This window comes from Toxorhynchites rutilus, chromosome 2 (assembly GCF_029784135.1).
Source record: "Toxorhynchites rutilus septentrionalis strain SRP chromosome 2, ASM2978413v1, whole genome shotgun sequence".
NCBI lineage: Eukaryota > Metazoa > Arthropoda > Insecta > Diptera > Culicidae > Toxorhynchites > Toxorhynchites rutilus.
Genome location: NC_073745.1, coordinates 15,955,116 through 15,982,192, shown reverse-complemented (window position 1 = coordinate 15,982,192; position 27,077 = coordinate 15,955,116). Strand labels below are relative to the sequence as shown.

Here is a 27,077-nt window from a genome sequence, read left to right as displayed (position 1 = left end):
ATCGCCATGAGCCGAAACGTACGGTCCAGTTTTCTACGATTCCGGTGGGTTTCGAGAGCCGCCGACCAGGCTGGTGCTCCGTACCGCAGTATGGACGAGGATACAGCAGCCAGGAGACGCCTTTTGCTACTGCAAGGTCCTGCGTTATTCGGCATTATTCTCGCTATCGCGCTAATGGACTTCTCTGCTTTCTCGCAGACGTAGTCGACGTGGTTGTTGAAATTCAGCCGGTCGTCGATCATAACTCCCAAGTATTTCAACCTACGCTTAGAAGTTATCACGTGTTCCCCGACTGTGATTTCCGCTCGCTGCACGGCTTTGCAGTTACTCACCAACAATACTTCCGTTTTATTATGAGCAATCTGCAGTTTCGCTGCTTGCATCCAGTTCTCTACTGAGACGATGGACTCGATTGCAAGCATCTTCACCTCTTCGAGTGTCTCGCCTGCCACTGTGAGAGCGATATCATCCGCGAAGCCCACGATCTCCACGCCTTTGGGAAGCTTCAGATTCAGTACTCCGTTATACATTACGTTCCAGAGCGTTGGGCCCAGGATAGAGCCTTGTGGTACTCCGGCCGTTATATTCAACGTTGTCTGCCCCGTGCTCGTCTCGTAGACTAGGACGCGTTTCTGGAAGTAGCTTCCTAGAATTCTGCACAGGTACCCAGGAACCTTCATACGGTGTAGGGACTCGGCAATGGCTTCCCAGCTAGCGCTGTTGAAAGCATTCCTCACGTCGATCGTTACTATAGCACAATGTCGGTCGCCCCTCCGCTTTTGCTGTGACGCCTTCTCTGCCTTTTCAACCACTGTCCGGATAGCATCAACGGTGGACCTACCTTTCCGGAATCCAAACTGCATCTTTGACAGACCATGGTCACTCTCCGTACATTTCGTCAGTCTGTTGAGGATAATCCTTTCCAAGAGTTTCCCAAGAGTATCCAGCAGGCATATAGGCCTATAGGATGTTGGTACCCCCGGGGGCTTTCCTGGTTTTGGCAGCAACACTAACTTTTGGATCTTCCATTTCTTAGGAAAGTGACCATCATCCAAGCATTTCTGTAGCACTATCCTGAAAATGTCCGGGAACGCCTGAATCGCCGTTTTCAAGGCCGCGTTGGGGATTCCGTCGGGGCCGGGCGCTTTGTTTACCTGCAGTCTCTTCGCCACTGCTACCAGTTCTTCACTGGAAACTTGAGAACGTTCGGTAGCTATTTCGGCGTACGGTGTCGGTGGCCATATCGTAGGATCATGCATCGGAAATAAACCCTCCACAATGACCTTCAGCTTCTCGGGACACGATTCGACGGGCGTCACAGGTCCTCTGATCTTCGCCATCACGACTCGATACGCGTTGCCCCATGGGTTGGCACTGCATCTCGGCACAGCTCCTTGAAACAGTTCGCTTTGCTCAGTGTAATTCCCCGTTTCAAGGCGGCTCTAGCTGCTCGGTACACCGTATTTCGTTCCTCTCTATCAGCGCTATTTCGTGCTCTCTGAACGCGTCTTCTGGCTTGAAGACAGCTAGCGCGAAGGTTGCGAAGAGAGTCGTTCCACCAGTAAGCTGGGCGTCTTCCATTTTTTGGTACAACTTTCCTCGGCATGGTAGTGTCGCATGCTCTCACCAGTAGATCTGTCAACTTTTCTGCGTTCCAATCTGAAGCTCCGCCAGCTAGACGAAGTGCTTCGACGAAAAGGTCATTGTCGAAAGCATTCGTCTTCCACTTCCGCTCACCGCTTGTTGTCCTCCGAACTAGCACGTGGTTTCGTTGACCGATTCTGTACCGGATCGCCTGGTGATCACTGTGCGTATACGACTCGCACACTTTCCACTCCGTACTCGCCAACAGCGACGGACTGCAAAAAGTAACGTCGATGATGGATTCGCGCCCATCTTTCCGGAAAGTGCTAGTGGTACCTTCGTTTAGTAACGTTACTTCCAGCTTTGCTAGAGCTTCCAGTAGACTGTACCCTCTGATGTTGGTGCATCTACTTCCCCACTCCACCGCCCACGCGTTGAAGTCGCCTCCAATGACGATCGGTGTTCTACCGATTAGTTCCTCGGTCATTGCGTCTAGCATCTGGTGGAATTGCTCAGTTGTCCATCTCGGGGGTGCGTAGCAACTACACATGAAGATTCCATTAATTTTGGCGATTACGAAACCTTCATGTGAACCTCCAACCACTTCCTGGATAGGATATCTGCCCATCACCTGTATTGCAGCAATCCCTAAGCTATCCGTCGCCCAGCTGCCATTATCACGGGGTACTCGGTACGGCTCCGCTATGATTGCAACGTCGCATTTTGTCTCTGTTGTCGACTGCCACAACAGTTGCTGAGCTGTGTTGCAATGGTTCAGATTGATCTGAATTATCTCCGTTACTGCGATTCTGCTAACGCCTTCTTATACGAGGGACACTTGAAGCTTCCTGTCGCATGGTCGCTGCCGTTCTCTGGTTTGCAGAGCAAGCATTTCGGTTGCTTCGTGCAGTCTCTCGCAACATGCCCTTTCTCACCGCATCTCCTGCACAGTTCAGACCTGTCGGGGCCTGTGCAGCTTCTTGCCTGATGTCCAAAGCCCATGCACTGGAAGCATCTCTCCATCCGCTTGGCCACCCGGGGCACCATCTTCAGCGAGCAAACCGACCAGCCAACTTTTATTTTGGTCGTTTCTACCATCTTATTGGCTGCGACTGTTGAGAGCCGTATCGACGCCGTCTGCGTGCCACCATACGCCTTCCTCATACGGATCGTCATTGGTGTATTGTCCAGCTTACACTGTTCTATTAACTCGCGCCTTAACTCCTCGTCTGTCGTGATTTCGTCGAGATTTCTGCATTCGACCACTGATTCCTGGGATAGAGCCCTCACCTTCGCCTCCTCACCGAGCGACTTCGCAACCAGTTCCTTGAAGGCTGAACTTTTGACCGCCGGATCCCTCTTGAGCTCGAAGAGCATCTCTCCTTTCTGGGTGCGCCTGGTTTTCACCACATTCTCTCCCAGTTCTTTCAACTCCGGATCGTCTCTCACTTTCCGCAGGAGTGATGCGTAAGTCACTCCTTCCTTCACCTCGACGATCAGAGCATCTCCCTTACTTCGCTCGCGTCTGGGCCTGGTTTTTTTTGTCTCCTGCACACCTTTCTTCTTTTCTTCTTTCTTCTTCCGTTTCTCCGTCTGTTTTTCGACAGTTCGCCATCCACTGCCTTCACCTTCCTTTTTGTTTTCCAGGTTGTCATTTTTAACCTTCTTCAGGTCTTCTTCATCCCCTGGGGTATCCCTCTTCCTTTTGTCCGATCGTGGGTTTCGTGGCGTCTTAGGCGTCTCCTGTATCTCGACGGACATCTTCTCCCTTGCTTCAGCGAGTGCTTTTTCAACAACCTCTGCTCGCGTGATCATCTCCTTCTGTTCGCGGTCAGCAGCCGTAACGGCGGATTTGATGCTTGTGACTAAATGTTTGATCTTAGTATGGACATTGTTTTTGTCCTTAATGAACTCGTAGAGCTCGTTCACTTTTTTCTTGACCTCCATCAAGCTTGACCTCCCGACCTGCAGCCCTTCTAAAGAAGTGGTGGTGTTGGCTTTATGCACTTGTATCAGGCTAGTCTCTCCTTGTTGTGGATGCTGTTGGTGTCCTATAGGATTCGCTATGGTTGTCTGGTTGCGAATTGGTGATCTCTGGAGCTTACCGCTCCTTGCGAACACGCTCGCCTCTCCCGTTGGTGTGTCTTCATTACCGTCGTTTCGTCTGTTGAATTGTTCGATGATATTCATGTCTGTTGGGTCCCAACTTCGGGCCGCTATCTCCGCTCGTTGTACATAGTCGCTATCAGTGATCCCATGGTTGTCTATGCAAGCAGTGAGGCCATGCAGGGGTTGACACGGTCCTTCATAGGGACCGTGTTCAGAGCCAGATCAGCGCAAGTCAGGAATGTGACATCTGACGCCTAGTACCTAGTGCCTGAGCCTAGACGAGCATTGAACGTACCCGAAGACTTGCCAAGTTATTACCGGGACGGGGGCAATCGCACTATTAGCCTACACGCCGTTTCAGGAAGGTGTCACCCTTCCTTACTCAGGGAACAGGATAGCACGACTGTCAGCCTTTAGCGTCGTGTTGAAATCGTTTCCGTATCGTGTCCGTTTTCTATGTCGTAACCAGTATGTCGTAATCAGGATCTTACTGGCGTCAATCCTGATGTGCTTGGCACTCCTTTCGTGGCTCCTGTACACGGTATTTCCCCCGTGCAATCTCCAATAGGCTTTACCGCGCCCTTACTCGCGTTGTCACCCGATTAGTCGCCTCATACGACAGGGACAGGGACCAATACCCGAAGTGCTATTCTAGGCCGGCAACTCCACGGCTCTGTTTGTATGTATGTATGTTTGTATGTTTGTATGTTTGTATGTTTGTATGTTTGTATGTTTGTATGTTTGTATGTTTGTATGTTTGTATGTTTGTATGTTTGTATGTTTGTATGTTTGTATGTTTGTATGTTTGTATGTTTGTATGTTTGTATGTTTGTATGTTTGTATTTTTGTATGTTTGTATGTTTGTCTGCAGCGCTGTACCACATTAATAGAAATAAGATCTACTTCCTGCTGACTGATTGATCTGAAATATATAACATAAGTCATTATAAAACTTCGTATTTCATTATCATTTAAATCCAAGATGGCGGCCGCTACAAATCGGAATGGCAATAGACGTTTTTTAAGGCATCTGTTCATTTTGTTGGTTGTGATGGGTCTTCCGACCACAGCTACATATTCCCTGCCATATCATAAGCTTACCGGTAAACTTGTCCGCAAAAACATCTTTCTTGAGTACATTTCCATGACTTTAGGTAGTACTTATGTTGAAAAACTTGTTTCAATATACTCTTCTAAAAAATAGTTATTTTTCTAAAGGACTAATAGATAGATATTATGTATCTTCAGGAAAATTTCATGATATTGATAGTTCCACAGTTTTACTGAAATCATAACTTTACTATATCGTAAGTATAAAAAGTTTTTTTACTTTTTATTGTAACTTAGTAAAAGTTTAACTAAAAATATCAAATTATCCGAACCCGAAAGTCTGAAAAACTTTTTTGGAGACATCCAACCTCTAAGATGTAAGGTACGACGAGAAATGATTTATGGTCATCTTTTTTTGGAACCCTACTACTATGCCCTACTATGCACCAGTCCGAATTCAATAACTCTGTCGAGATCATTGACCCTCGGAGGAGGTAATTCCTTAATTCTAATTGTTCTCAAACCCTTCCAATACAGCTTCCGATCGTAAGTTCGATTACTGCGCTTTGATTCATCCGAATGACGCAGATAGCGACGAAAGCGGCCTAATGACTTTTGATTTATGTTGACAGGGAAACTACTAGAAGAAGCGAAAACTCATTTCCAATTGAATGTGAAATCCGATGGCATCATAGTCCCCTGACTATCCTCAGTTGAATATGACTCTGCCGAGCTCTGGTACTGGTAACGTTCTCCACTAAGCAACAGGAGCCGCAACAAATCGGGTCAATATAATCAGATAACATAAAACGAACTCATTTATTTAGATATAATTTTGAATGAAATTTTGAATTATATTTCAAAATATAGAATTTGTTCTCTAAACTACGCTGAAATAATAATTTGAGGAAAAAATAGAAGTTAAAATTGATTTTTCCTTGTCTTGCAATCCATAACATCTGATCTGAACATCTGACATCTAATGAGAATTACAGAATTTTTCGTTTTGGAGTTTCCCTGTCAATACCCCTAAGGACATTTATGAACTGCTGCAGGGGACCAATCTTCCCCGTAGTCTTCCTGGTCATCGGTTTCTTAGTGGAAGGTTTTACTTTTTCTGTCACATTGTCAGGCTTCTCAGGGTCCGAGAATAATGTCTGCAGATGCTGATTCAAAAATGGCACAGTTAACCCAAATGGTAGCAAACGAAGAGCCTTTACACCCCTAACTCGGAAATTTTCGTCCAGAACCGTTACGTTTCGCCTGCTAGCTGCTACTTTCTGAAACATTTGAAACAAACGATAGTGTACAATTTCATTCGAGACTTCGAAATTACCTTGTCAAATCGATTGATTTTGTTGTTCACGTAGCAAGTCCAGAACTGATCCGTGCCGGCGAACTTTGTACACTCCTTGATGCGCTGGTCCATCGGTGTCAATTGTAGCTGACTGAACGCTTCGCAATTGGCCACAGCTGCCGCTATTTTCAACACATAGGCTATAATTTTTGCACCCTCTTCATTACTCGGAGCAACAGAGGGATCGTTCGTATAATACGAAGGTATGAACCCCAACCAAACATGATCCTCTAAATTGGCAACGCCCATAATTATTCGTAGACTTGCATCCGGCTCCCGTTCATCCTCCTCACATTCGGGACTTCGCAAGAACAATTCAGTGGGTAGTATGGTTGGATTCTGACTTAGCGTCGCTCTTGCTTTAGTGTACAAAATGGGTGCGACCACTGGGCTACTCAAAGCCATATTTAATTGTGTTTTCATCAAGACATCCATTAACAATCCTTCAACCATTATCGAAGCGAGAGGCACATGTTTGTAATCATTCAAGCAACGACCTGCGATAATCAGTTCGTCCTCCACAAAAACGTACACACTTGAGTTGTTCAATTCAATTTCCACTCCCAGGACAGCGGCTGCAGCTGCAATTCTTGTCATTAGATAAAGTTGCGAGAAAAAAAAATTGTTACTTACCATTGTTGTACAGTATTCGTAAAACCTTAACTCCCGCCAGCAGCTTCAAGTTTGGCTCCACCGCAAGTAACGTTTCTTGTCCTGAGTTTTCACGAGTTCTGTTGTGTGATATGAGACCTACTCGTTGTGCGACATGTCCTGGATCGATAAACTTATAACCCAGTCTTTGCGTGCACTCGACAAATTTGTCGGATATTTGTTGTTCCAGCGGACCCAGAGTACCACTTGGCTCTAGAATTTTTTCACATTGGTTCGATTGAATCACCAACACAGGTTTGGAGTGATCCCTACTGGCTAGCAGAAGACCCACGGTCTGTGCCACCTGATCGCTACCAATTACTATGTAACGATAGTGATCGTCTATCACTATTTTGGCCTCCTGCAGGTCATTTACTGGCTCTTCGATATCACATGCGATTAATGGTACAAAAATTAATACGACCCACGTGTACGTTTTCATGGTCGGGTATTAGGTCTGGTCCTAATAGGTATTCGACACCACTTGGAGTCAACAGTTAAATGTGCTGTTTATGGTTATGGCGATGTGCTGCTCAAGACACACTCGAACTGATTGCAAAGCGGGTCCAATGTTTGTAGCAAAACCTCACATCGTTTTAGTAAACCTTTTCGGGTGTTTGTATACAATGGTTCTATCAGCGCCACATGCACTGAAAGTATGAGAAAGGTATGCGATTCCAATATGCAACTAATTGTAATTACTGTTAATTATTATTACGTTAACTGATATAAGAATATAAAAATAATCACATCAGAATACTCGGTTTGCAAAGGCTGTTAGCCTCGCTCCTGGTGGTTCATATTTCTCATTACCTAGAGAAACACTAGATCCAGAGCACACTTTGTAAGAACTGTATAATGGTTTCATTCTATTTATTCTGATTCTATGCCACTTTCGCAGGACCATTGTCCACCTATGTACTCGTAGAGTCAAATCGATTGGAGTTGGAGTGGAGTTGAGTGAAGATGTTGATGTCACACGTTAGGTTGGCCATACTTTCCGTATGAGAGGAGCTGGAATGTGAAAATGGTGATATCAGTGCGTTGCAAAAGGGAACCACAAGCGAAACACAATCTTGCAGCCTGCGTAGGAGGTGTACACAATAGAACGCATGAAGGGTGCTTGCGAAGCGGTCACCGAGTGATGGAAGCTAAGCGGAGCACCGTCAGCCAGCATACAATAGCGCAATTGCTGCGTGTGAGCATATTAACTGTATCCACTGTATATCACCACAGGTATATCAATCCAAGCATGATCATGATCATCTCTTCTGTATGACAAGCATTAGGGTGGCTATGAATATGCTATTCAACATGGTGCCAGGAACTTAGGAGGCGATTGATCATTGAGGGTAAGAACTTTTGTAACAACCTTATAGTAAAGTAATAATTCAAAAACTTGATAATTAGCAACGTATGAAAAAGTGACACACAGTTATTGTGAAGCCATGTACTCAGAATACGTACAGTTTTAAATATATTTATTCGATTCTAAATAAATTCATCGAGAGTATGCCTTTGCGTGAATTTATATTTTTTATTTAAACTTTCGGCATTCAACCATCTAGCGATTCATTGCAGCAGATAGGACTTGAAGAAATTTATCTGCTCTCGCCCTGTCCAGCAGCTTATGATCTCAAAGCTTTAACATAGATATTTCGTGGCTTCTTCAGATGCTTTTCAAAATCCCCTAAATCCGATCGTGCGTTGTTCTGGACATATATTACACAAGAGAGTAAGATAAAGTGTTTTGATTGTCGGATCTTAGTGAATTTGGGTGTTTCAATTTAGAATATTTTGTTCGGCTTTTTAATCAATGGCAAAACGTAGTTTAGAAGCATTAACACTTTGAGCCTCGCTTTGCGTCGTTACATCTTTTCGACCCTCCAAGACATGTTTTCGAACTCCGATAAACGTTGTTTCGCTCAAGGTAGGCTCACCAGATGTCACAATCAACATTCGGAATGTGTTCACGCACTTAATTTTGTTTTTCACACAAAATGTGACACAGATTCTTTGATCCATTTTTGCAATAGGCACAAATCGAAAACGTACTGGATGTTAAAGAACAACCTCTGGCAGCACAGTTGTCTCTAATGCAACCGCCGCTACTGTGGTGTGTACTGTAGCTGTCAGTTTAACCTTCGTATTTTATCCATTCCAAAACTAGTATATGTTTAATAAACACGTGTTCTTTCTTTAATCGTAAAGTTTATTTCTTGAGCCATTCCGAAAACCATTTCACTTATCAGCATAAGTGAGAGGCATGAGTAGCAACATAATGCCATAAAAAAATCAAGAATCGAATATACGTAACCCGCCTAAATTCGATGATCGCGATACTTTTTGAGCAGACCTCGTATACAATAAGTATCTTTGGGAATTGGGACCGACACTGATATTGTGCAAATGTTCTTGATGAGGGCTGAAAGGAGAGCGCAGCAACAAAAATTCGGGGCTCAACGTGTTAAAGAAGGTCTGGTCTAGGAAATGCTATATAAAATAGGTGAGGCGAGGAAAATATTATTGACATCAATTCATAACTATTATTGGAACGTTGTTCTATAAAATCTGCAAAATTTGTATGAAACCCAAAAAATCTGTAATCTGAAACTACAGATTTTGGTTTTGAAAAGTCAGAAAAATCTGTAGAAATACAGATTACTCTGTATATATGGTAACCCTGCTCCCCATCATATTTGCGTTTAACACTCCTATGCTCGCGCATAGGTCTGTGAGACCGAGAAATCTATAATTCGTTCATTTCTCAAAAAACATCAACACTACGACTTTGTGATTCTCTCTAGCTGCGTTATTCGTCGTTCGTCATCATTTAGCGTGTTGCATGTATTGGTGCGAAGGGGACGTGTGTCACTTTTTTACCACTTTCGGTCTGGCACACCGACGCGAGTATAGAAGTAACTTTTTTGGATAAGTGGCTTTTGTCCTATTTTATAACACTATTCAATAAAATGTAAAAATTAATGTTAGTGGCGTAGAATGTTTATTGAATACAATGCATAAGATTATCACCGGACTATTTTTTTTTTATTTTAGTCCTTTTTGTCACCGGATTGAACGGATTCATATATTATTCGTCGATATATTCTTCGTTAGATTTATACGTGTAAAATCAAAACAAAAATGACTTGCGTATAGTTATTCGCTAAATACAGTGGTCACACATATACACACTTGTGAAAGAATTGCACTTATAGAAGAATACTGAAAACTGTAAACTATAAACTAATCGATGACTTATGGTTATTTTTTACAGTTACAGTTTCGCTAATATATTTTTTTTAAATATGTGGGCTGAACAATATCGACAAGGAAACAAGTCGCAAGAATTTCTTAGGAATCCTTTTATATCATCTTTCTATGCCCCATAAAAAAAAACAGGAATTGAGTTTCTGTGTACCAAAAACACAGAGACAAAGAATATTAGAAATATGAAAACTTGAAATTCCTGAACCTTTATTATCTGGTAACTATCTAGAAGTTCGTTATTCATTCTTTTCTTCGAAAAAAAGATCCGAAAAACACGCTTAAACTGCATAAAATGTGAAAAATATGTTTGTCTCGAGCATGCAGTTATGGTATGTTCTGATTCTTATACCAATGAAACCACAATCGATAAATACATTGTTATTTTCTAGCTTTTTATACTTTCATGAATTATATTCAGTTGCTTACTTTTTATTAATAACAGGTAACAATTCGAATTTCGTCATTTATATTGGAGAATCAAAAATTACTCTGTTTTGAGGAGGCTGAATTAGATGACTATTAAAACTGAATCAAAACGAAGAAAACATATTTTCTGGAGTTTATTCATTCAATTATACCTTCTTCTTCAAATAAATGCCAATAAAGCCTGAAAAATACACAATAGCAACATTACAGAGAAGATCAACTTTCGGTATGTGACACCGTGCGCGAGTATATGAGTTATGATTTTGCACGCAAGTACAGGAGGGTTAATAAACGTGGAAACTATTCTCGATAACATTCCCTTTTTTAATCCCACGTTTTTTTTCGGTTCATTTGGTTCGATCAAATGAAAAAATGTAATGGGTTGTATCTAGGGCAGTTTTCGACGTAGAACTATTGAATTATATTATTTAATCCACTTGTTTACCACTTTGGATATTATTTTAGAGTGCATCGAAATTTTTGTAATATCTTTTTAGCTATTTAATTTCAGTGACTCGAAAGAGTCGAGTAGAGTCGAAAGCTATCAGCACTTATCGTTTATTTGGTTCAACTCGCATCAGACTTTCACCTTCCCTCTCAGATATCGATCACAAACTATGAACCCTTTTGCTCACATATTCCGCTTGAATTGTGATCGAACCCCACAACATGCAACGACTGGAATTTGAAAGCATTCTTTCATGATATATCTAAATAAATGCAGTGTATATATGTATATATTTCAAAATTCTGGATACTCTTCCATATCCCCACTAGCACGAAAAATTCTTGTATGCAGCTCTTCTTTGTTGTAGCACACCTCGATACAGAGGGGTTCCTCTCCTTGTATTGAGCTGTGTGTGTATGTGTGTGAAATCAGCATTAGGCATGAATGATATCCGCTCGTTGTGTTATGCCAGCTCACTCGCTTCTGTGTTTTCTTTCTATTTTATTTTTGGTTTCCGCCTCTAGCTTTGAGAAGGGCCCTTGTGGAAAGAAACTCCGTTCCATACTCCTCCTTCACCCGACAAGAAAACAATCCTCTCCCACTCGACGCTTTTCGGCAACCATGTTGCTTCGATGACCACCAAACGAGAAGTGGTGTGGCTCCAAATCGCGGATGGCATATTGAAACTAAATATATTGAAAACGGGCAGAAACGAATGTATCAGTTGCTCGTTATTGAAAGCTCTGTTCGGGAATGCACACAAATCGGCAGAACTAATGTATGGGAAAATGGGAATGCTTCCAGTTTTCATTAATTTAAACTGTTTAGACATTAGTGGATTGTACTGTATAGTATATCAAACAAATCTTAGAGAATTTCCGATTCCATTGGTGTGCAAAGTATCAGAATTTGTTCGCTGTGAAAATAGTTATTCACGTTAACTTTATTTCATAAAAACATGACCTGTTTTCTGATTTGGCACCCTTCCTGAAAGACGCAGTTCTACGTCAAAAAAAAGAAACAAATGAATAACTGCGAGCATTGTTTCACATACGAAATAAAGTATTTTGACGATGCAAATAAATAGATCCCTTTTGAGAAGTTTTATTCGTCATTTAAAACTTCTGTTTCTCAAATTGAAAGAAAACGGCATCACAAATGAACGAAATAAACGAATCGATGTTTTAATATGAGTGGAGAATATATCGATTACACCTCAACAACATAAACAGAAATAAATCAATCGAAAATGAATGGCTGAAGTGAAAGGAGCAAGTAAAAAATCTATTTAATTTCTTAGTTTTGGAATTGACAAGCCCTGCTGACGTCGTCTCGCGTGTGATGAGTTGTTGTAAAAAATAAGCCAAGCACAAATTCATTCTTCTTCGCGATAACACTGGACAATAAACTTTCAAGAAAACATTGATGCAGCTCTAGTGTAAAGCGGACCTTACATGGCCAATATTATTGTCAATATGGTGACATTTGAGAGCATAATGGCAGCTGAACACAGAAAATCCGGATTTTTGTGATTTTCGAGCATCAATATCGTGACATTTCATATAAATGCATGATGTTGACGTTTTAACTTACGGACTTTGAGACTGAGTTGCCAGATTTGCAAGCGTGTCTGTAAATTTGCAGACGTTTCATTTTTGTTAGTCTTCGTTGCGATTGCAATTGAATTTTATAAACTTCTGGAATTCCAGGAAGCATAAATGAAAGTATTTGGTTTGGAAAACTGATACTTTGAATAGCAAAATACGGTACTTTCCATTCGTGAATAACTCGGCTGCTCGGAATGGGTTTGTAGCTAAGTTATGACCAAAAGGGAGAGTCGCTGAAAAGGAACTCGAACCCGTCACTTACACCTTTTTTCTTCTAAGCCTCTCATATAATCTTATTCTTAGAATAAAAACATTTGCATGTAAACAATAAAACTTTCGCAAACTAAAAAAAACTGGCATCTCTGAAACTGAACGAACAGCCTGTATTTGTGAAGTGAGTATTATGATGTGTTTTTGAGAAAGAAACACGAATTTTAAATTAATTCAATAATAAAATAATCTCATAGTTTACAGAAAATTAATTGTTCCGAATCAAATTAGTACTCTATGAGAATGCAAATCACTTTTTTCTGCAACTTCTATACGAAAATTGTGTTTGACATTAATTTCATATTATAATAATGAATATTAGTAGGAATATCGGGAAATTTAGGTAAGGTAGGTTAGGACTACATACTTCAAGTAATTAAATAATGCCAAGGTGAAATTTACATTAAATTTTACTAATTAAAAATAGTCTTTGAGTCTTTTGATGTGATGGAGAATAGTTTGGATCCCAAACTCGAATGTCGCCACTAGTCATCGCGGATATTTTCGTTGTCCCGGGTTAATGGCGATATTGACCGTGTAAGATGGCAAAATGGGCACTTTACACTATTTATTTGCAACGTCTCGAATGTTAATGAACAATTCCACAGACTGAACTTAAACCGATTAATCCTTAATCCTATTTTTAAACATATTTTCGGACATATCAAAAAAGAACACTGCACAAACACTATCAGTCTATCAGTAAAATTGTCTTCAATATCTTGCCATCCGGACTTCGATCTGACCTCAATCAATGTTTTGTCACCTTACACGGTTAATATACCGTCAATAGTTGGCAGCAGAAGTATGAAAAGAAATAGTCAAATGACAAAATATTTCTATGAAGCAATGACTGAGTGCACAGCTTAGCATGGCTTAAAATAGTTATGAATTGTAAAAAAATTTAATTAAAATAATTTGACATAGTTAGAAAAGTCATAATTTTTTCATAATCTAAATTCTGAAATTGTGTTTTTCTTCCCGAAAACCCATACTCGCCAAAGCGAGTCTATGGTACTAAGTGAGCCCGTTTGGTCACTAAGTTAATCAGAGGAGTGGTATATGAAAACTGTACGGAAGAAAACGGAAGGGGGATTGTTTACCTGAAGCGTGTAAAAGAGGGACTGATCACAAGCGTCTGAATTTCTGCATTCTCTCAATAATTTGAGTGGATGAATACCAGATGCTGGTACTATATTCGAAAATAAGCGTTTTGCGTATAAAATAAATAAAACTTTCGCTGTTCGTTGTATCGGATAGAGTTCACAAAACGAGCACAAGCGTATTGTGTTTTGTACACAAACAAACATTTTCTGCTAATTTTTAAATGAGGTTTCGATTAGCATCGACAAAATAAGCTAAAGTTTTCATTTCTATTTCCCAAGCCGAATGCATTTTGTTTCCTATAAATTCAAAAATCATGAATCTCAGCTGTCGTGTTTAATGTTCATTGTTTGGAGTCAATATTGATACAAATATTCTAAGCATTTGCAATGGCCTGTAGCCAATGTAGCCTATGATAGTTGGATAGCCGAGTGGTAAGCGACCCACATTATAATGCCGGGGAATCGAGGTTGATTCCCGTTCTGGACGGAAGATTTTTGGTCAAAGAAATTTCTTCCGACTTGCACTGTGGTCACGCGTATTCTAGAGCTTTCTACTCCAGGATAAATTCAAGGATACCCCTCTAATCATTCACTCACGGATAATCTAGGTTCTACTGTATATTGATGGCCGTATTGATCGTGTAAGGTCCGCTTAAAACTTTTGCATAGGTACTGGTAAAAATGTCGGAGAATGGATGACCAAATTAGCAACTTCGTTTTGTCAAGATGGTATCGAAAGTTCCATAAAGATAAAAAAAAATATAGGAGGTTGCGTTGATCTACGTTGACGTTGACGTTGAACTACGCTGTGTTTTAATTCAAGTCGCTTGTTCATGACTGCGGATATTATTTTATAAAGCAACGAAAATTTTGAAATAATCATTCTACCAGTTTGGTCGCTCTGAAATGTTTTTTTTAATTGTAGAATCATTTGATGATAATTGTTTGATGATTCATTCTTGTGCTCGCAGACCATTCCTTTTCTCGAGATAAGCGCAGCTGTCATCCTTAGTGGAGAAAGTTTTGCTACTGGCAAGCGAATCCAAATCACATACAAAATTCCAGAACGACATTTACTTTCTTGGTGACTAAATAAACGAAATAAACTCTATCTGTTAATCTCTACAACCTTGAGTAGCACTGCTTCATTATGATCAAGATTAGCGCAAATACAATCCTATTTGAAAGCAGTTTTGCGACTGGCACACGAGCCCAAATAAATTAATAACTTAATATAACTTATTGAATAACTTTTTTGGTGCACAACTTTAACACCTGCTTCACCATGCATTGATGACAGAAAACAAACAATGTTAACTGCTTAGAAAAAGGCTGAATATTTGCCTCAGCAGAGATTCATTACTAATGCCCTAGCGTAAATATTTCCCTCCCGCTATCTCCCCTCCTTGTTTATATTTATCATTACGACTGCATAATTTGCAACACAAAACAATCGGCAATCGTAGCATAAAAAATAGGCGATTGTTGCATCGTTACAGAGCCAATGCACACGGGAGCAGATACAAATGGGGTTTCAGCGTAGCGAAGATGCACTATTTTTACGTACGGGTTATGAAGCACGAGCGTACGCACACAAATATGCATATATCGATGGGTTAAAGCAACTAAATATACACACACTTATCTCCGTTCTGCGCTCTACTCAACAGAAGCCCTTTCTGTTAATATTGTCAGTCTACATTAGCTTAGCTATCATCCTTTGTGGAGAGAGTTTTCCTACCATCATGCGAAACCAAATCACTAACCAAATTCCAGAACATTTATTTTCTTGGTGAGCTGACGATAGCCTAGCTTGATGATTCCCCACACAATTGTGTAGCTCAGAACCTTAATGCAATGGCGTCAGTTTGATGCAATGATGCAATGCTATAGACATCAGCGAGTGAGTAATTTGGTCCGTCCACAGCTCAATCCGAAACGAAGACATGTGATGACGCAAAACAAGATAGAACAAGCGATTGTCATTGCTTTGAATACAGAACGATACTGAAAGATCGCCTTCCTTCCATGCTTGAGACTATAAACTTCTTCAGTTCATTCGTCTCTAACCTTCAAAAAGGCCATTGGAAAACTTTACTTTATCCGTCATATTGCTCCTTCATCCCTATTGCCTTGAGAAAGGCATTCGATCCCTCGCCGTCCAGCTCGCCCAGCAACGATGTTGTTCAGTCGATTTCCTTCGTTGCTCGTCGATAAGTTGCTCGTTATTGACAGCTCTTTCCGGGAAAGTACACAAATGGACAGAACAAATGGGAACGCCTCCCATTTTTCATCAATTTTAACCATATACAGACTATGGGATTTTAATGTATAACATTTCAAACAAATCTTAGGGAATTTCCGATTCGTTTGGTATATAAATCGCAAGAATCCGTTCGCGGCAAAAATAGTTATTAACGTTAACTTTATTTCATATAAACGTGACCTGTTTTCTGATTTGGCACCCTTAATGAAAGACGTAGTACTACGTCAAAATCAATTGTAGAAAGTTGTTTTATTCAAATAATTTGTATTTTTTTCGGTAAACAAGTATGGTACAGCAGCATTTTTCTTCGAATGAAAATTTCAAAAAAATTGTTACAATAGTCGATTTGTACATTACGATTTGTATATTCAATGAATTCTCGCGTAACTTTTGAAAAGGTCCAATGTAACATTTTCGTCAACTCGAGAAAAATGAACTTGAAGACCCGAACATTATTCCGCGAATTGTCTTAAAAGGTATCGATCTTTATCACTACTTTTACCACTAGCAGTCAATAATAACTCTGAAAAACCAATCGTAACAGTTGTTCCGTGATTTGAGCTTAAATTTGAAGCCTCGGAGCGAAAAATGTTACATTGGACGTTTTGACTGCCCCTGTTTGCACATTGGACATATTACGTTTCACGATAAGAATTTGAAACTAACTACTGAAGAACAATCGAAACATCAGCATTTCATTCTAAAGACAGATTATTATTGTCATCACTCGTTGAATTGCACTGACATAGATAACAACACCTGAAAAAAACAAAAACTCAAAACGACCGAAGTACGACTTCGTGTTGTTTTGATTGCTTTGTTACTTCGGACGTTTCGAGCGTCGGAGGAAAGAGGCGTCTGAAGTAACAGCCGAGAGCTTCAAATCCGAATCTGTACATTGGATATTTTTTGCATTGGCGATTAAAAGATGAAGAAGGTAGATACGTGAACGATTGTTTTTGTGATGCATTCAATGATTGAAAACTAATAGCGTGCATCCATTAACTCGATTTGTTTACATTTGTTACATAGGACCTTTTCAAAAGTTACGCGAGAATTCTTCAAAATCTGCATAATAGAATTCAAATTGATGTAATGTAGATGATAATTATTTGAACATTTATTTCAATTCGATCGCCCCTCGCACTCAAGAAGCTAAAAGAGCTAAAAGCAAAAGTACCATATTGAAAACGGCAGCCTATTTCATCTGTCAACACGCAGCTGATTTGCTTACCTCTGTTTACCTCTGCTCAGTGCCGGTCACTTTTTCAGGTCGTTCTGTTTATAATGCGGTAGTGTTTTCTTCACAGAAAAACGTGTTCATTTCGAATGATTGCAGTATTAGCACAGTTTAAAAAGTAATTCGTGAATCCTTATATAATTATGGCTGGTCGTGGTCGCGGGAAGGCCACCGGTTCGCTCACCCAAGAGCAGCTGCAATCCATGGGTGTAACGAGAAATGATATGCAAGCGGTGTCCTCTGCAGCACCACCACCGGCTTACCCACCACTGCTATCGAAACCTGTTCCACTGGAGGTATTTTTAGCAACCCTTTTCTAAAGATGTTATTGTTCGAATTTTCTCCCAACTTACTCCAGAGCAATCCGGATCGTGATTATAAAATTCTGTGGAAGGAGGATTTCATATCTCACCTGCGAGAATCTCCCTACTATAGCGCTTCGAACAGCTGCCGAGGACCGGTGGAGCGATATACCGATAAAGTCATTGTAAGTGTAACTACCGCATGGGTTTGTTAAATTTTATCAGATCAGTCACGCTGATTTTAGAAAGTAATCGAGAATAATTCTAAGCGAAAGCAGGAAGGAGACTTCCTATGGAGCATGATGCCAGCTGAGTTGCGGCCGTCGTACAAACGGGGGAAAAACGCTGGAACCGCTGCTGGATCGACAAATGCCAAACGCGCCAAAGTGGAGGACATAAATGCAAAGTTGAGCGCTTTGGAGCAGAAGGAATCGTCCGGCCGCAACTCGGAAGTTAAGAAGGAGAAGAGTAACGATTCCGACGATGAGAAAGATGACGATGAGTTGGACGAAGAGGTTGTGGATGAGGAAATGGACGATGAGAACGATTACGGAAACAATTACTTCGACAACGGGGAAGCTTACAATGAAGAGGACGACAATCTCGACGATGGGCCTGTTTACTAGAGCAAGCGGAACAGATTTCTATTTATTAGTTTATAACTTTTATACAATGATTAAAATGTAGGTAATAAGCTAAATAATTGATATAGCTTGCATTGCTACTGACTCTCTCGGTGGGAGAGCTTTTTTTCATTACCGGTTGCACAATGCTCTATGAACTGTGTAAATATAACGATAAGTATAAATGGTGCAACAAAACATTACTTATATATATATATATATATAAATATATTAATTGTTAACTTAGCTCGATAGGCTGTATAAATCTGGAATAGTTCATCACACACATTCTAGTGCGATCTCGCAATCTCGGAGAAAAAGTCCAATATGTCTTTAATAGTAAAATCAAGGGTTATCATCGCTCCCGCATAGCAGCGCTGGATCCAGAGCTCCAACGAGTTATACTGAGCAATGAATTCCTCTTGCATTGCACGCCAAACTACCTGCAGGAGGTTCTCCTCCTCGCAGAGATGCTTCTCCACCTTCTTGTACAGCTGCTCTAGGCCTTTCTTAACTTCGCGCGCTGGATACTGAGAGATCACTTTGCGAAGTTCCTGTTTCGAGTAAGCCATCTGATAGCTAATCTCGGTCTCCTTAACCCCTTGCTGAACCTTCTGCTGGACGCCTTCGAAAAATTGCTGTAAAAGTTTCGAAAACATGAGGGGGTAATGTTTAAAGGAAATAGTCATCTTTAGCTCACGTTCAATTTCTCCAACGGACGCCCAAAGTACTTGGTAACGTAGGCTCTCAACGCATCATTATATCTCACTTTAGCCTCTTTTTTAAGTTGCTCAAGCACACCAACCTTGAGCTGGGAAAGCAATGAGTGCATCCGGTGGTAATTTTCCATTTTCACCACCTGATGGGGCGTTTTCGAGTGGTCCACCGCATTCACCGGTATGTATTCGAAGATCGCCTCAACCAGCTTGAGATACCATTTGTCCAAATCATTACGACGTTCGGTTTTCTTGAAAATCGACTCCGCCGTCACAGCGAATTCTTCAAAGTTCTCCACGTACGGAAGCAGCCCACACTTGGAACGCTTGGGCACTTTGGCCTCCTGAATGGACTGCAGCTGTAGATTCATGAATTTGTCAAAATTTCGCTTCACATGGATCAAAGCGGAAGCGAACGTCATGCTGAGGAACGACTTGGCGTCTTGGGCGGACATCACATGCTGTGTTAGGCGGACCAGTACGTATAGCGAATAACTGCGGAAGAAAAAGAATTGAGTGTTCAAACATTTTAGGTCATAAGAAATACCCTTTCTAATAATTTTATGGCGGGTTTACATTAGGGAGATCTATAGCTATAGATGGATTTATTCACGTGAAAATAGGTGTAAACGGTTGAGAATAAATATGATACACTTATTCGAGGTATATATAACTTAAATAAATTCAGCATATATAAACGCTTGTGAATTTCTCACTGGTGAGAAATCACTAAAGTTGGATGCAGTTCTACTTCAGGTGAATGAATTCACCGAAAATTAATATATTCATTATAGAAGTTCACGCTAGTGTAAACGGTTGATGCGATTTCTATAAATCTCATCATATTTCTTCACATGAATATATCACTAGTCTAAACCCACCCTTATACGTAAAAACCGTTCGTTCTAAGAATGGCGGAAAGGGGAGGATAGTGATCCATTGATGAGGATAGTGATGACATTGATATTTCAGACTCCCTCTCGTTTTCTCAACCAGGGAGTAATAAATTCCTCAAACGGACTCCTGTATCGGGAAATACTTCTTCCGCGGACGAGTCACCTCATCCTACCAAGCATCCCTCGAAAAAAAAAATGCAAACCTCTCTTTTGATTCCTCTAATACTTTTATCCAATCAGCGATCTCTCGCATTCCTCTTCTATTGTTTTCGCTCCCCGTGTCAGAGTTTATCAGGACAATGCACCTGGCACTGGTCCTTGGGTTGTTTTCTTCCGGTCCAGATCGAATGGTAAAGCCATGCAGGTCGTTCAGATTATGATAGGTCTGACAAAATACACCTCTTTCTCCGAAATTTGTAAAGTTAGACCGAATAAACTGAGAATTGTCGTGTCTAACCGAACGCAAGCAAACAACATGGTTGCTGATAAGCATTTCACTCCCGAATATCGAGTATTTATCCCATCCCATGACGTAGACAATGGTCAATGTTATTTAGTATTGTCTCAGTCGAATCGCACCTCTAGACATCGTTCGTGCACCGTAAACCAACCAGAGTCAAACAAGGGCTCAGAATAGTATTTATACAGAGCCATACATTGGTGTCCTCAAGCGACTAAGAATATAAACACTTCTCATCATTTCGTGCCATTCTCAAAAGAAACGCTTCTGTTCATATTACTGGCCTCGAAAAAAGTTGCATTAGTTTCTCATGCTCGAGATAAGCGCAGTTGTTACCCTTAGTGGAGAAAGTTTTGCTACTGGCAAGCGAAACCCAATCACATATAAAATTCTAGAGCGACATTTACTTTCTTGGTGACTAAATAAACGAAATAAATTCTGTCTGTTAATATCAATAACCTCTAAAAGAGTTGCGTTGCTTCATTATGATCAAGATTAGAGCAAATGCCATCCTTGTTGAAGGCAGTCAGTTCGATGCATTGATGCAATGTCAAAGGCACCAACGAAATCATTATGATGACGGAAAACAAGCGATGTTAACTGCTTCGAATGAAGAAAATAGTCTGAATATCTGCCTCAAAAGTCAGCAAACAACCGTCCATCATAACATCAAAATTTTAAATGATTGTTGCATCGCGACAGAGCCAATCAACATGGGTGCAGATACAAAGCGTAACGAAGATGCTATTTGTACATACGAGTTATGAAGCACGCACGTGCGCACACAAAGCCATATACAGTTGACTTGAAGCAACTAAATATACACAAACTTATCTCCGCTTTGCGCTGTTCTCAACAGAAGCTCTTTCTATTGGTATTTCCGGTCTTGATTAGCTTAGCTTTCATCCTTGGTGAAGATAGTTCTGCTACTGTCTTGTGAAACCAAATCACACACAAATTTGCTCCTCTTCTTTATTGATGGATTGCGTATGGAAGCTAATCCAAGACCCCCATGGTAGTGATCATCTTCCTATACATTTATCTATTCCGTGTGACTCAACGAAAAATATCGACTGCATGAAATTTCGAGAAATAATCTCTGAATCTATTGACTCGGTTCATGGCTTACCTCCTCACGAAGAATATAATTTTATTTCTGGCTTGATTTATGAGAGCGCTCTACAAGCCCAAACAAAACGTGTTCCTACCTCTCAATTTAGACGCCGTCTTCCATCCCCATGGTGGGGTAAAGAGTGCTCCAAAGTTTATCTTGAAAAATCGACTGCGTTCAAGGAATTCCGAAAACAAGGGACGATGGGCTGTTTCCGAACATACATTGCCCTGAAACGCAAACTTAAGAATTTGACAAGAGCAAAGAAACGTGGGTACTGGCAAGAGTACGTCAATGGCCTATCGAGACAGACCGCTATGAGCACTCTTTGGGAAACGACTAGGAGAATGCGGGGTTCCGACAATAACGCCACAATAACGAAAGTAAGAAATACTCTGAACGTTGGATCTACAGTTTGGAGGAAGGTTTGCCCAGATTCCGTTCCAGCACAAAATATCGTACGTGACATTCCGCTTCAAAGCGAATATGAAAAATTGTCAATGGTAGAATTCTCATTTGCTCTTCTTCCGTGTAACAACTCTGCTCCTGGAGTGGATATGATCTCTCCGATTATGTCAAAAGACGCATGCTGAACTTGTTCAACAAATTTCTAGAGCTAAACATTGTTCCGCGCGACTAGAGACAAGTTAGAGTTATAACCATACGATAACTTAACAAGCCAGCCTGCGACCACAATTATTATAGGCCAATCGCAATGCTATCCTGCATTCGTAAATTGCTGGAGAAAATGATTCTATTTCGTTTAGAGAAATGGGTTGAAACGAACGATTTGCTTTCAGATACGCAGTTTGGTTTCAGAAGAGGTAAAGGAACGAATGATTGTCTAGCGTTGCTCTTGTCTGAAATTCAAATACCATTTGCACGTAAAGAACAAATGGCTTCGATTTTTCTTGATATCAAAGTGGCTTTTGATTCTGTTTCTATTATCTGATATATTATCAGATAAACTTCATAATTGTGGACTCTCGCCAACTTTAATTAATTATTTGTACAATTTGCTGTCAGAAAAACACATGAGTTTTGCTCATGGAAATTTGGCGGCCTCCCGACTAAGCTATATGAGCCTTCCACAAGGTTCGTGTTTGAGCCGCCTATTATATAACTTTTATGTTAATGACATCGAAAATTGCACGCTACGTCAACTTGCAGATGATGGAGTGGTTTCCATTAGGGGATCCTCCTCCGCCGATCTGCAAAGACCATTACAGGATACTTCGGACAATTTGTCCACATGGGCTATCAAGCTGGGTATCGAATTCTCTACGGAGAAAACAGAGATGGCAGTTTTTCCTAAAAAGCACAAACCCGCAAAATTTCCGCTTCATTTATTCGGCAAAACAATAACCCACTCTTTGAATTTCAAATATCTTGGTGTCTATTCCGATTCGAAATGTACTTGGGGGAGACATATTGCGTATCTGAAACAGAAATGCTTACAGAGAATCAACTTCCTCAAGACAATAACTGGAACATGGTGGGATGATCATCCAGGAGACCTCGTAAGTTTTTACAAAACAACGATATTATCGGTCCTCGAGTACGGTAGTTTTTGCTTCCGAACGGCAGCTAAGACCCATATTCTTAAGATGGAGCGAATACAATATCGTTGCTTGCGTATTGCTTCAGGTTGCATGCAATCGACTCATACGATGAGTCTTGAGGTTCTGGCTAGAGTACTTCCTATGCCTCTTTGATGTATAGAATTTTCATACAGATATCTCATTCGCTGTAAGATTATGAATCCATTGGTAATTGATAATTTCGAAGAACTTCTTCAATTGAATCCAGAGCTTGCAACCTTCGCCAAGCATCATAAATTTTACCATGTATCAAGAAATACGCGATATTCCAGAACATACAAGTTTTGTGTTTATCCCACGGATGTTTTCTCCTAATTTTGGCGAAGTAAGTTCTGATAGAATGTTTTTTACTGATTGATCACTGGTTTTGGCATATTTAAAGAAAATTTCAGTGCCTATTATAGGTTGAGAGATCCCTGCTCGGTGTACGTTGCGGAAAAGGCTACAATCTATCACGTTTAGGAGAAAATTGAATCCTTGTCGAGCGACAAATAATGATTTTTTTGTTCTCCTCGTAGTTATATACTCTCCAATTGGCAACACAATTGGAATGAAGATAATATGGATCACTGGTTACATTCAATTATTCCCAAGGTATCGACAAACGCATGGATCAAAGAATTGAATGTAGGTCGGGACTTCATTCGCGTGATGTCCCGCCTCATGTCGAATCATTACTTGTTAGATGCACATCTCTATCGCATTGGGATCGTTGATAGTAATATTTGCGTTTGTGGCGATGGTTATCATGACCTCGAGCATGTGGTCTGGTCCTGTATGAACTTTCATTCTGCTAGGGCTCATCTATCGGATTCACTTAGAGCTCTAGGAAGGCAATCTGAATTACCGGTTAGAGACATCTTAGCTAATCGCGACCTCAACCTTATGCTTTCTCTTTACCAATTTCTCAAAATAAATGATATCTCTGTTTGATTCCTTCCCTCCTCATCAAACGAAACTACCCCACTCGCTCCATCCTAGTCCTAAATCTAAATCCTATCCAATTATTTAGTTATTAGTAAATTGCCGTACTTCCTTGGGACGCAACGATAAATTTTGAGTGTTTTATCCAGAAGCTATTATATCATTACCTTTGTCTGGGTCACTTCACATTGTTCAATTCCGGGTAATGAGAAGGCTGACTCATTAGCAAAGGTGATACGATTGAAGGCGATATATATGAATTGGATCAGTGGCTTCACTCGATTATTCCTAAGGTTAGCCTCAAACCATGGTTCAAAAGTCTGGACTTGAGTCGGGACTTTATTCGCACCTTCTCCCGACTCATGTCCAAACACGGGGTGCATTGACCTTGATTACGCATCCCAAATCTATCTTTTCTTCAAAACTATCGATCTCCGCGTGTAATCATCAAATTTCCTTACGTCCCCTCCTCTCCATAAAAAAAATTGGTCACCCTACTAACCTCGATTCGTTCGCGAGTAATCGGTGCCCCATTCTTTTACCCGTAGAATAAGCAGAATTATGAATATACTTTAGAACTAAAATTAGATTTAGAATTTGTATCCTTTAAACTTATGTAGCTGATTCTGTTAAAATTAAACGATTTAAAAAAGAAAACACTTACTAACTGTCCAGTTTTTCGAAGCTGAGGATAAAACTGTTCAACTCCTGTTCCAGATTACCAAACAGTTCTCCCATCATTCGTCGAACGTCTTCGTTGATTTGCCGGTCCAAGCGTTTCTGTGGAATTGCCAGTGCCGTATCCCGCTCGTCTCGATCTTTCTCCTTTTCCTGTATAGCGGTCGAAGCGTCGAGTGTCGTCTGAGTATTCTTTCCGGTCGGACTTATCACATCCAGTTGGAAAAATGCTATACAAAAGTGTTGCTCGCTGAGCGCAACCGGTTCCAGTTCGGCCAAAACCTTCTCCAAAATCGAGTCAAACTTCTGCCGTTCTGCTGGCTCTGCCCCAGCGCTCCACTGCTCCCGATTTATACCCAATATTCCGTACGGATGCGAAGGTGGTTTGTTACTTTGCTGACCCAGCTTCAACTTGTTACTCATCGAACTACTGTTCAGATCCTCTCGTGAGCCAAATCGCTTCACTGAAATGGCTTGTTTTGCCGTCTCGAAGAAGACTCGAATGTCGCGATCGTAAACCTTGCTCAACGAACTCGTATAGACCTTAATCAACGCATCGTACGTCTTACGGTCCATCGCTTTCATCCAGTGCATCAACTCCGCATACGCCGACAACTCCTTGTGCACGGAATTGTGTTTGGGCAGCGATAGGTCACTCGAATGTGGACTTTGGGAGTCGCCCAAGTTACCCAAGTGAATGAACAAATTGTTCAGATGCCGACTAACAGTCTGGGAAAATTTGGCTTTCCACTTCTCGAAACGTTTCCGTTGATCTTGTACGGCGGTCAACCGAAGTAACGCGGGATCAATGTCACTGTTCATGGCGGTTTGCAGAGCCTTGCCGGCGGCTATCGCAGCCGGAAGACCTTTCGGAGTTAAATCAGTATCCGTCAGCGCCACCTGGTGAACGTGAGGAAGATCCAGTTGGAAGACCACCTTTTCCAGTTCCTGCAACAACTTAACATGGTTAGTGTTGGCAATCTCGATCATTTGATTCTTTTCGCCCATTTTCTCCATTGTGTCTCGGATGTGACACAGGATTTCATCGTAATCATCCAGTCGCTTTTCGACTTTCTCCGCCTCAACGATGGCCGTTTCGATTTGATCCATCAGAGCTTCCACCTGCTTCTCCGATGCCAGCACACTCTGAATGTTCGCCCCATCAAGTTGCTGGAGATTTTTTCCCAACTGCTCCATGAACAGTTCCGCATTACTAATCGCATAGTCACACTCCCCAATCAATTTGTTCAAATTGGTCTCCTCTTTCTCCGTCAACGCATGGAAGTCCTCGCTTTCCACTTCGTCGTCTTCTTCATCATCCCCGGGTCTCGTCACTCCAGCCTCTGTGAACTTCCCATCCATAGAAGCTTTCTCCGGGGAACGTTCCGTTAGCCAAGTTTTTGGAATATTCTTGAAAGCCGGCTGCACTTCCGATGTGACATGCTTCTGCAGTTGTTTCCACAGCACCGTAATAAAGTTCTGCCGCTCGTGAAGATTGGCAGCGAACCACCGGTAAACCTTCTCCAGATGCAGATCGAACTCGTGCGTCTCGGAGGACTCATTGCGCCCGTCAACTCCCTTCACCTCCTCCAACGACCAGGATCGCTTTTTCTTCCAAACTCCCTTATCGTACTGCTTCACCTGACAAATGGAAACCACCAGCCTCGGTTTGGTGGCCGAAATCAAGCACAGATAGGATGTTTTTTTCTTCTTCAGCAGCTTGCTCACATTGCACACCGAGAGAATTCGTTCGTCCAGTGCATCGAACACCTCCTTCTGTATGATGTACTTAATACCGGCGGCCATCGTTGGTCTGCTTCTGAACTTCGATAGCCCTACAACCCGCCACTGTTCCCGTTAGACGCGATTCGAGTGCATACGAGCTTCGAACGGAGCGTTTCTTTGATAATTATGCAAACTGTAGATGATTCTCTCTGCAAATGTTTTTGTTGACAAATTTCGCAGTAGATCACGTCATGTCATTGCTTTAGGGGTGTTCATTCAAGAAGTGTGTCTGAGGGTTTCGATGTTTATCTGGTCAATTTGTCAAACAGAATTTAAACGCTACTTTAGTGGTAAATAAATACGCTTTTATCAAAAAAAAAAAACTAATAAAATAATCACTGTCCGCTAGAGTGCCAATGAAAACGGTTATTTCGATTTTTGAATGGTGGTTCCTGAAAAAATGTTAGTTCCCGTGAAAAAATACCCTTAGCAAAATTGCAGCTCCATAGGCTTTTATTTACCAGCCAGTGTCACAAAGACGTCAAAGTTTGTGTTTTGACATAGGACTATGTCTTTGATTTCTATATAGGGAGGGTCACTCTACGAAAAAAGTAACGATTTATTAAGAGTTTTCAAACCAATAGTACTCAAAATGGT

At 41.1% G+C, this 27,077-nt stretch overlaps 3 protein-coding genes across 4 annotated transcripts; 1 reads left to right on the top strand and 2 right to left on the bottom strand.

Moving 5' to 3' along the window:
- Positions 1-5,626: 5,626 nt before the first annotated feature.
- LOC129770106 (uncharacterized) lies at positions 5,627-7,259 on the bottom strand. The gene is made up of 3 exons (XM_055772740.1): positions 6,734-7,259; positions 6,080-6,681; positions 5,627-6,023 (listed from the first exon to the last, which is right to left on the bottom strand). Exons 1-3 carry the CDS (start codon positions 7,191-7,193, stop codon positions 5,733-5,735), a joined length of 1,353 nt encoding a protein of 450 aa, XP_055628715.1. The 5' UTR covers positions 7,194-7,259; the 3' UTR covers positions 5,627-5,732.
- A 10,066-nt stretch (positions 7,260-17,325) lies between these two features.
- Positions 17,326-18,436, top strand: LOC129769508 (DNA-directed RNA polymerase III subunit RPC7). Of its 2 annotated transcripts, none has more exons than XM_055771828.1 (3): positions 17,326-17,680; positions 17,743-17,871; positions 17,956-18,436. In XM_055771828.1, the coding sequence occupies exons 1-3, from the start codon at positions 17,528-17,530 to the stop codon at positions 18,310-18,312; spliced, it is 639 nt and encodes a 212-aa protein (XP_055627803.1). In that variant the 5' UTR covers positions 17,326-17,527; the 3' UTR covers positions 18,313-18,436. The 2 variants fall into 2 exon arrangements, with proteins under 2 accessions (XP_055627803.1, XP_055627802.1); XM_055771827.1 differs by having other exon boundaries at positions 17,328-17,680; positions 17,932-18,436.
- LOC129769507 (exocyst complex component 1) lies at positions 18,280-26,647 on the bottom strand. Its single transcript, XM_055771826.1, has 3 exons — positions 24,682-26,647; positions 19,010-19,520; positions 18,280-18,947 (listed from the first exon to the last, which is right to left on the bottom strand). The coding sequence occupies exons 1-3, from the start codon at positions 26,499-26,501 to the stop codon at positions 18,600-18,602; spliced, it is 2,679 nt and encodes an 892-aa protein (XP_055627801.1). The 5' UTR covers positions 26,502-26,647; the 3' UTR covers positions 18,280-18,599.
- Positions 26,648-27,077: the final 430 nt, after the last annotated feature.

Bases quoted from the DNA above. Each gene is read 5' to 3' on its own strand.
- LOC129770106 (XM_055772740.1), bottom strand. From the start codon at position 7,193: ATGAAAACGTACACGTGGGTCGTATTAATTTTTGTACCATTAATCGCA. The intron at 6,682-6,733 runs GTAAGTAACAAT...CAAGAATTGCAG, and splicing joins ACGAATACTGTACAACAATG to CTGCAGCCGCTGTCCTGGGA. The intron at 6,024-6,079 runs GTAATTTCGAAG...CAAATGTTTCAG, and splicing joins AAATCAATCGATTTGACAAG to AAAGTAGCAGCTAGCAGGCG.
- LOC129769507 (XM_055771826.1), bottom strand. From the start codon at position 26,501: ATGGCCGCCGGTATTAAGTACATCATACAGAAGGAGGTGTTCGATGCA. The intron at 19,521-24,681 runs GTAAGTGTTTTC...TTTCTTCCGCAG, and splicing joins TTCGAAAAACTGGACAGTTA to TTATTCGCTATACGTACTGG. The intron at 18,948-19,009 runs GTGAGCTAAAGA...AAACTTTTACAG, and splicing joins GTCCGTTGGAGAAATTGAAC to CAATTTTTCGAAGGCGTCCA.
- LOC129769508 (XM_055771827.1), top strand. From the start codon at position 17,528: ATGGCTGGTCGTGGTCGCGGGAAGGCCACCGGTTCGCTCACCCAAGAG. The intron at 17,681-17,742 runs GTATTTTTAGCA...AACTTACTCCAG, and splicing joins CGAAACCTGTTCCACTGGAG to AGCAATCCGGATCGTGATTA. The intron at 17,872-17,931 runs GTAAGTGTAACT...CGCTGATTTTAG, and splicing joins GATATACCGATAAAGTCATT to AAAGTAATCGAGAATAATTC.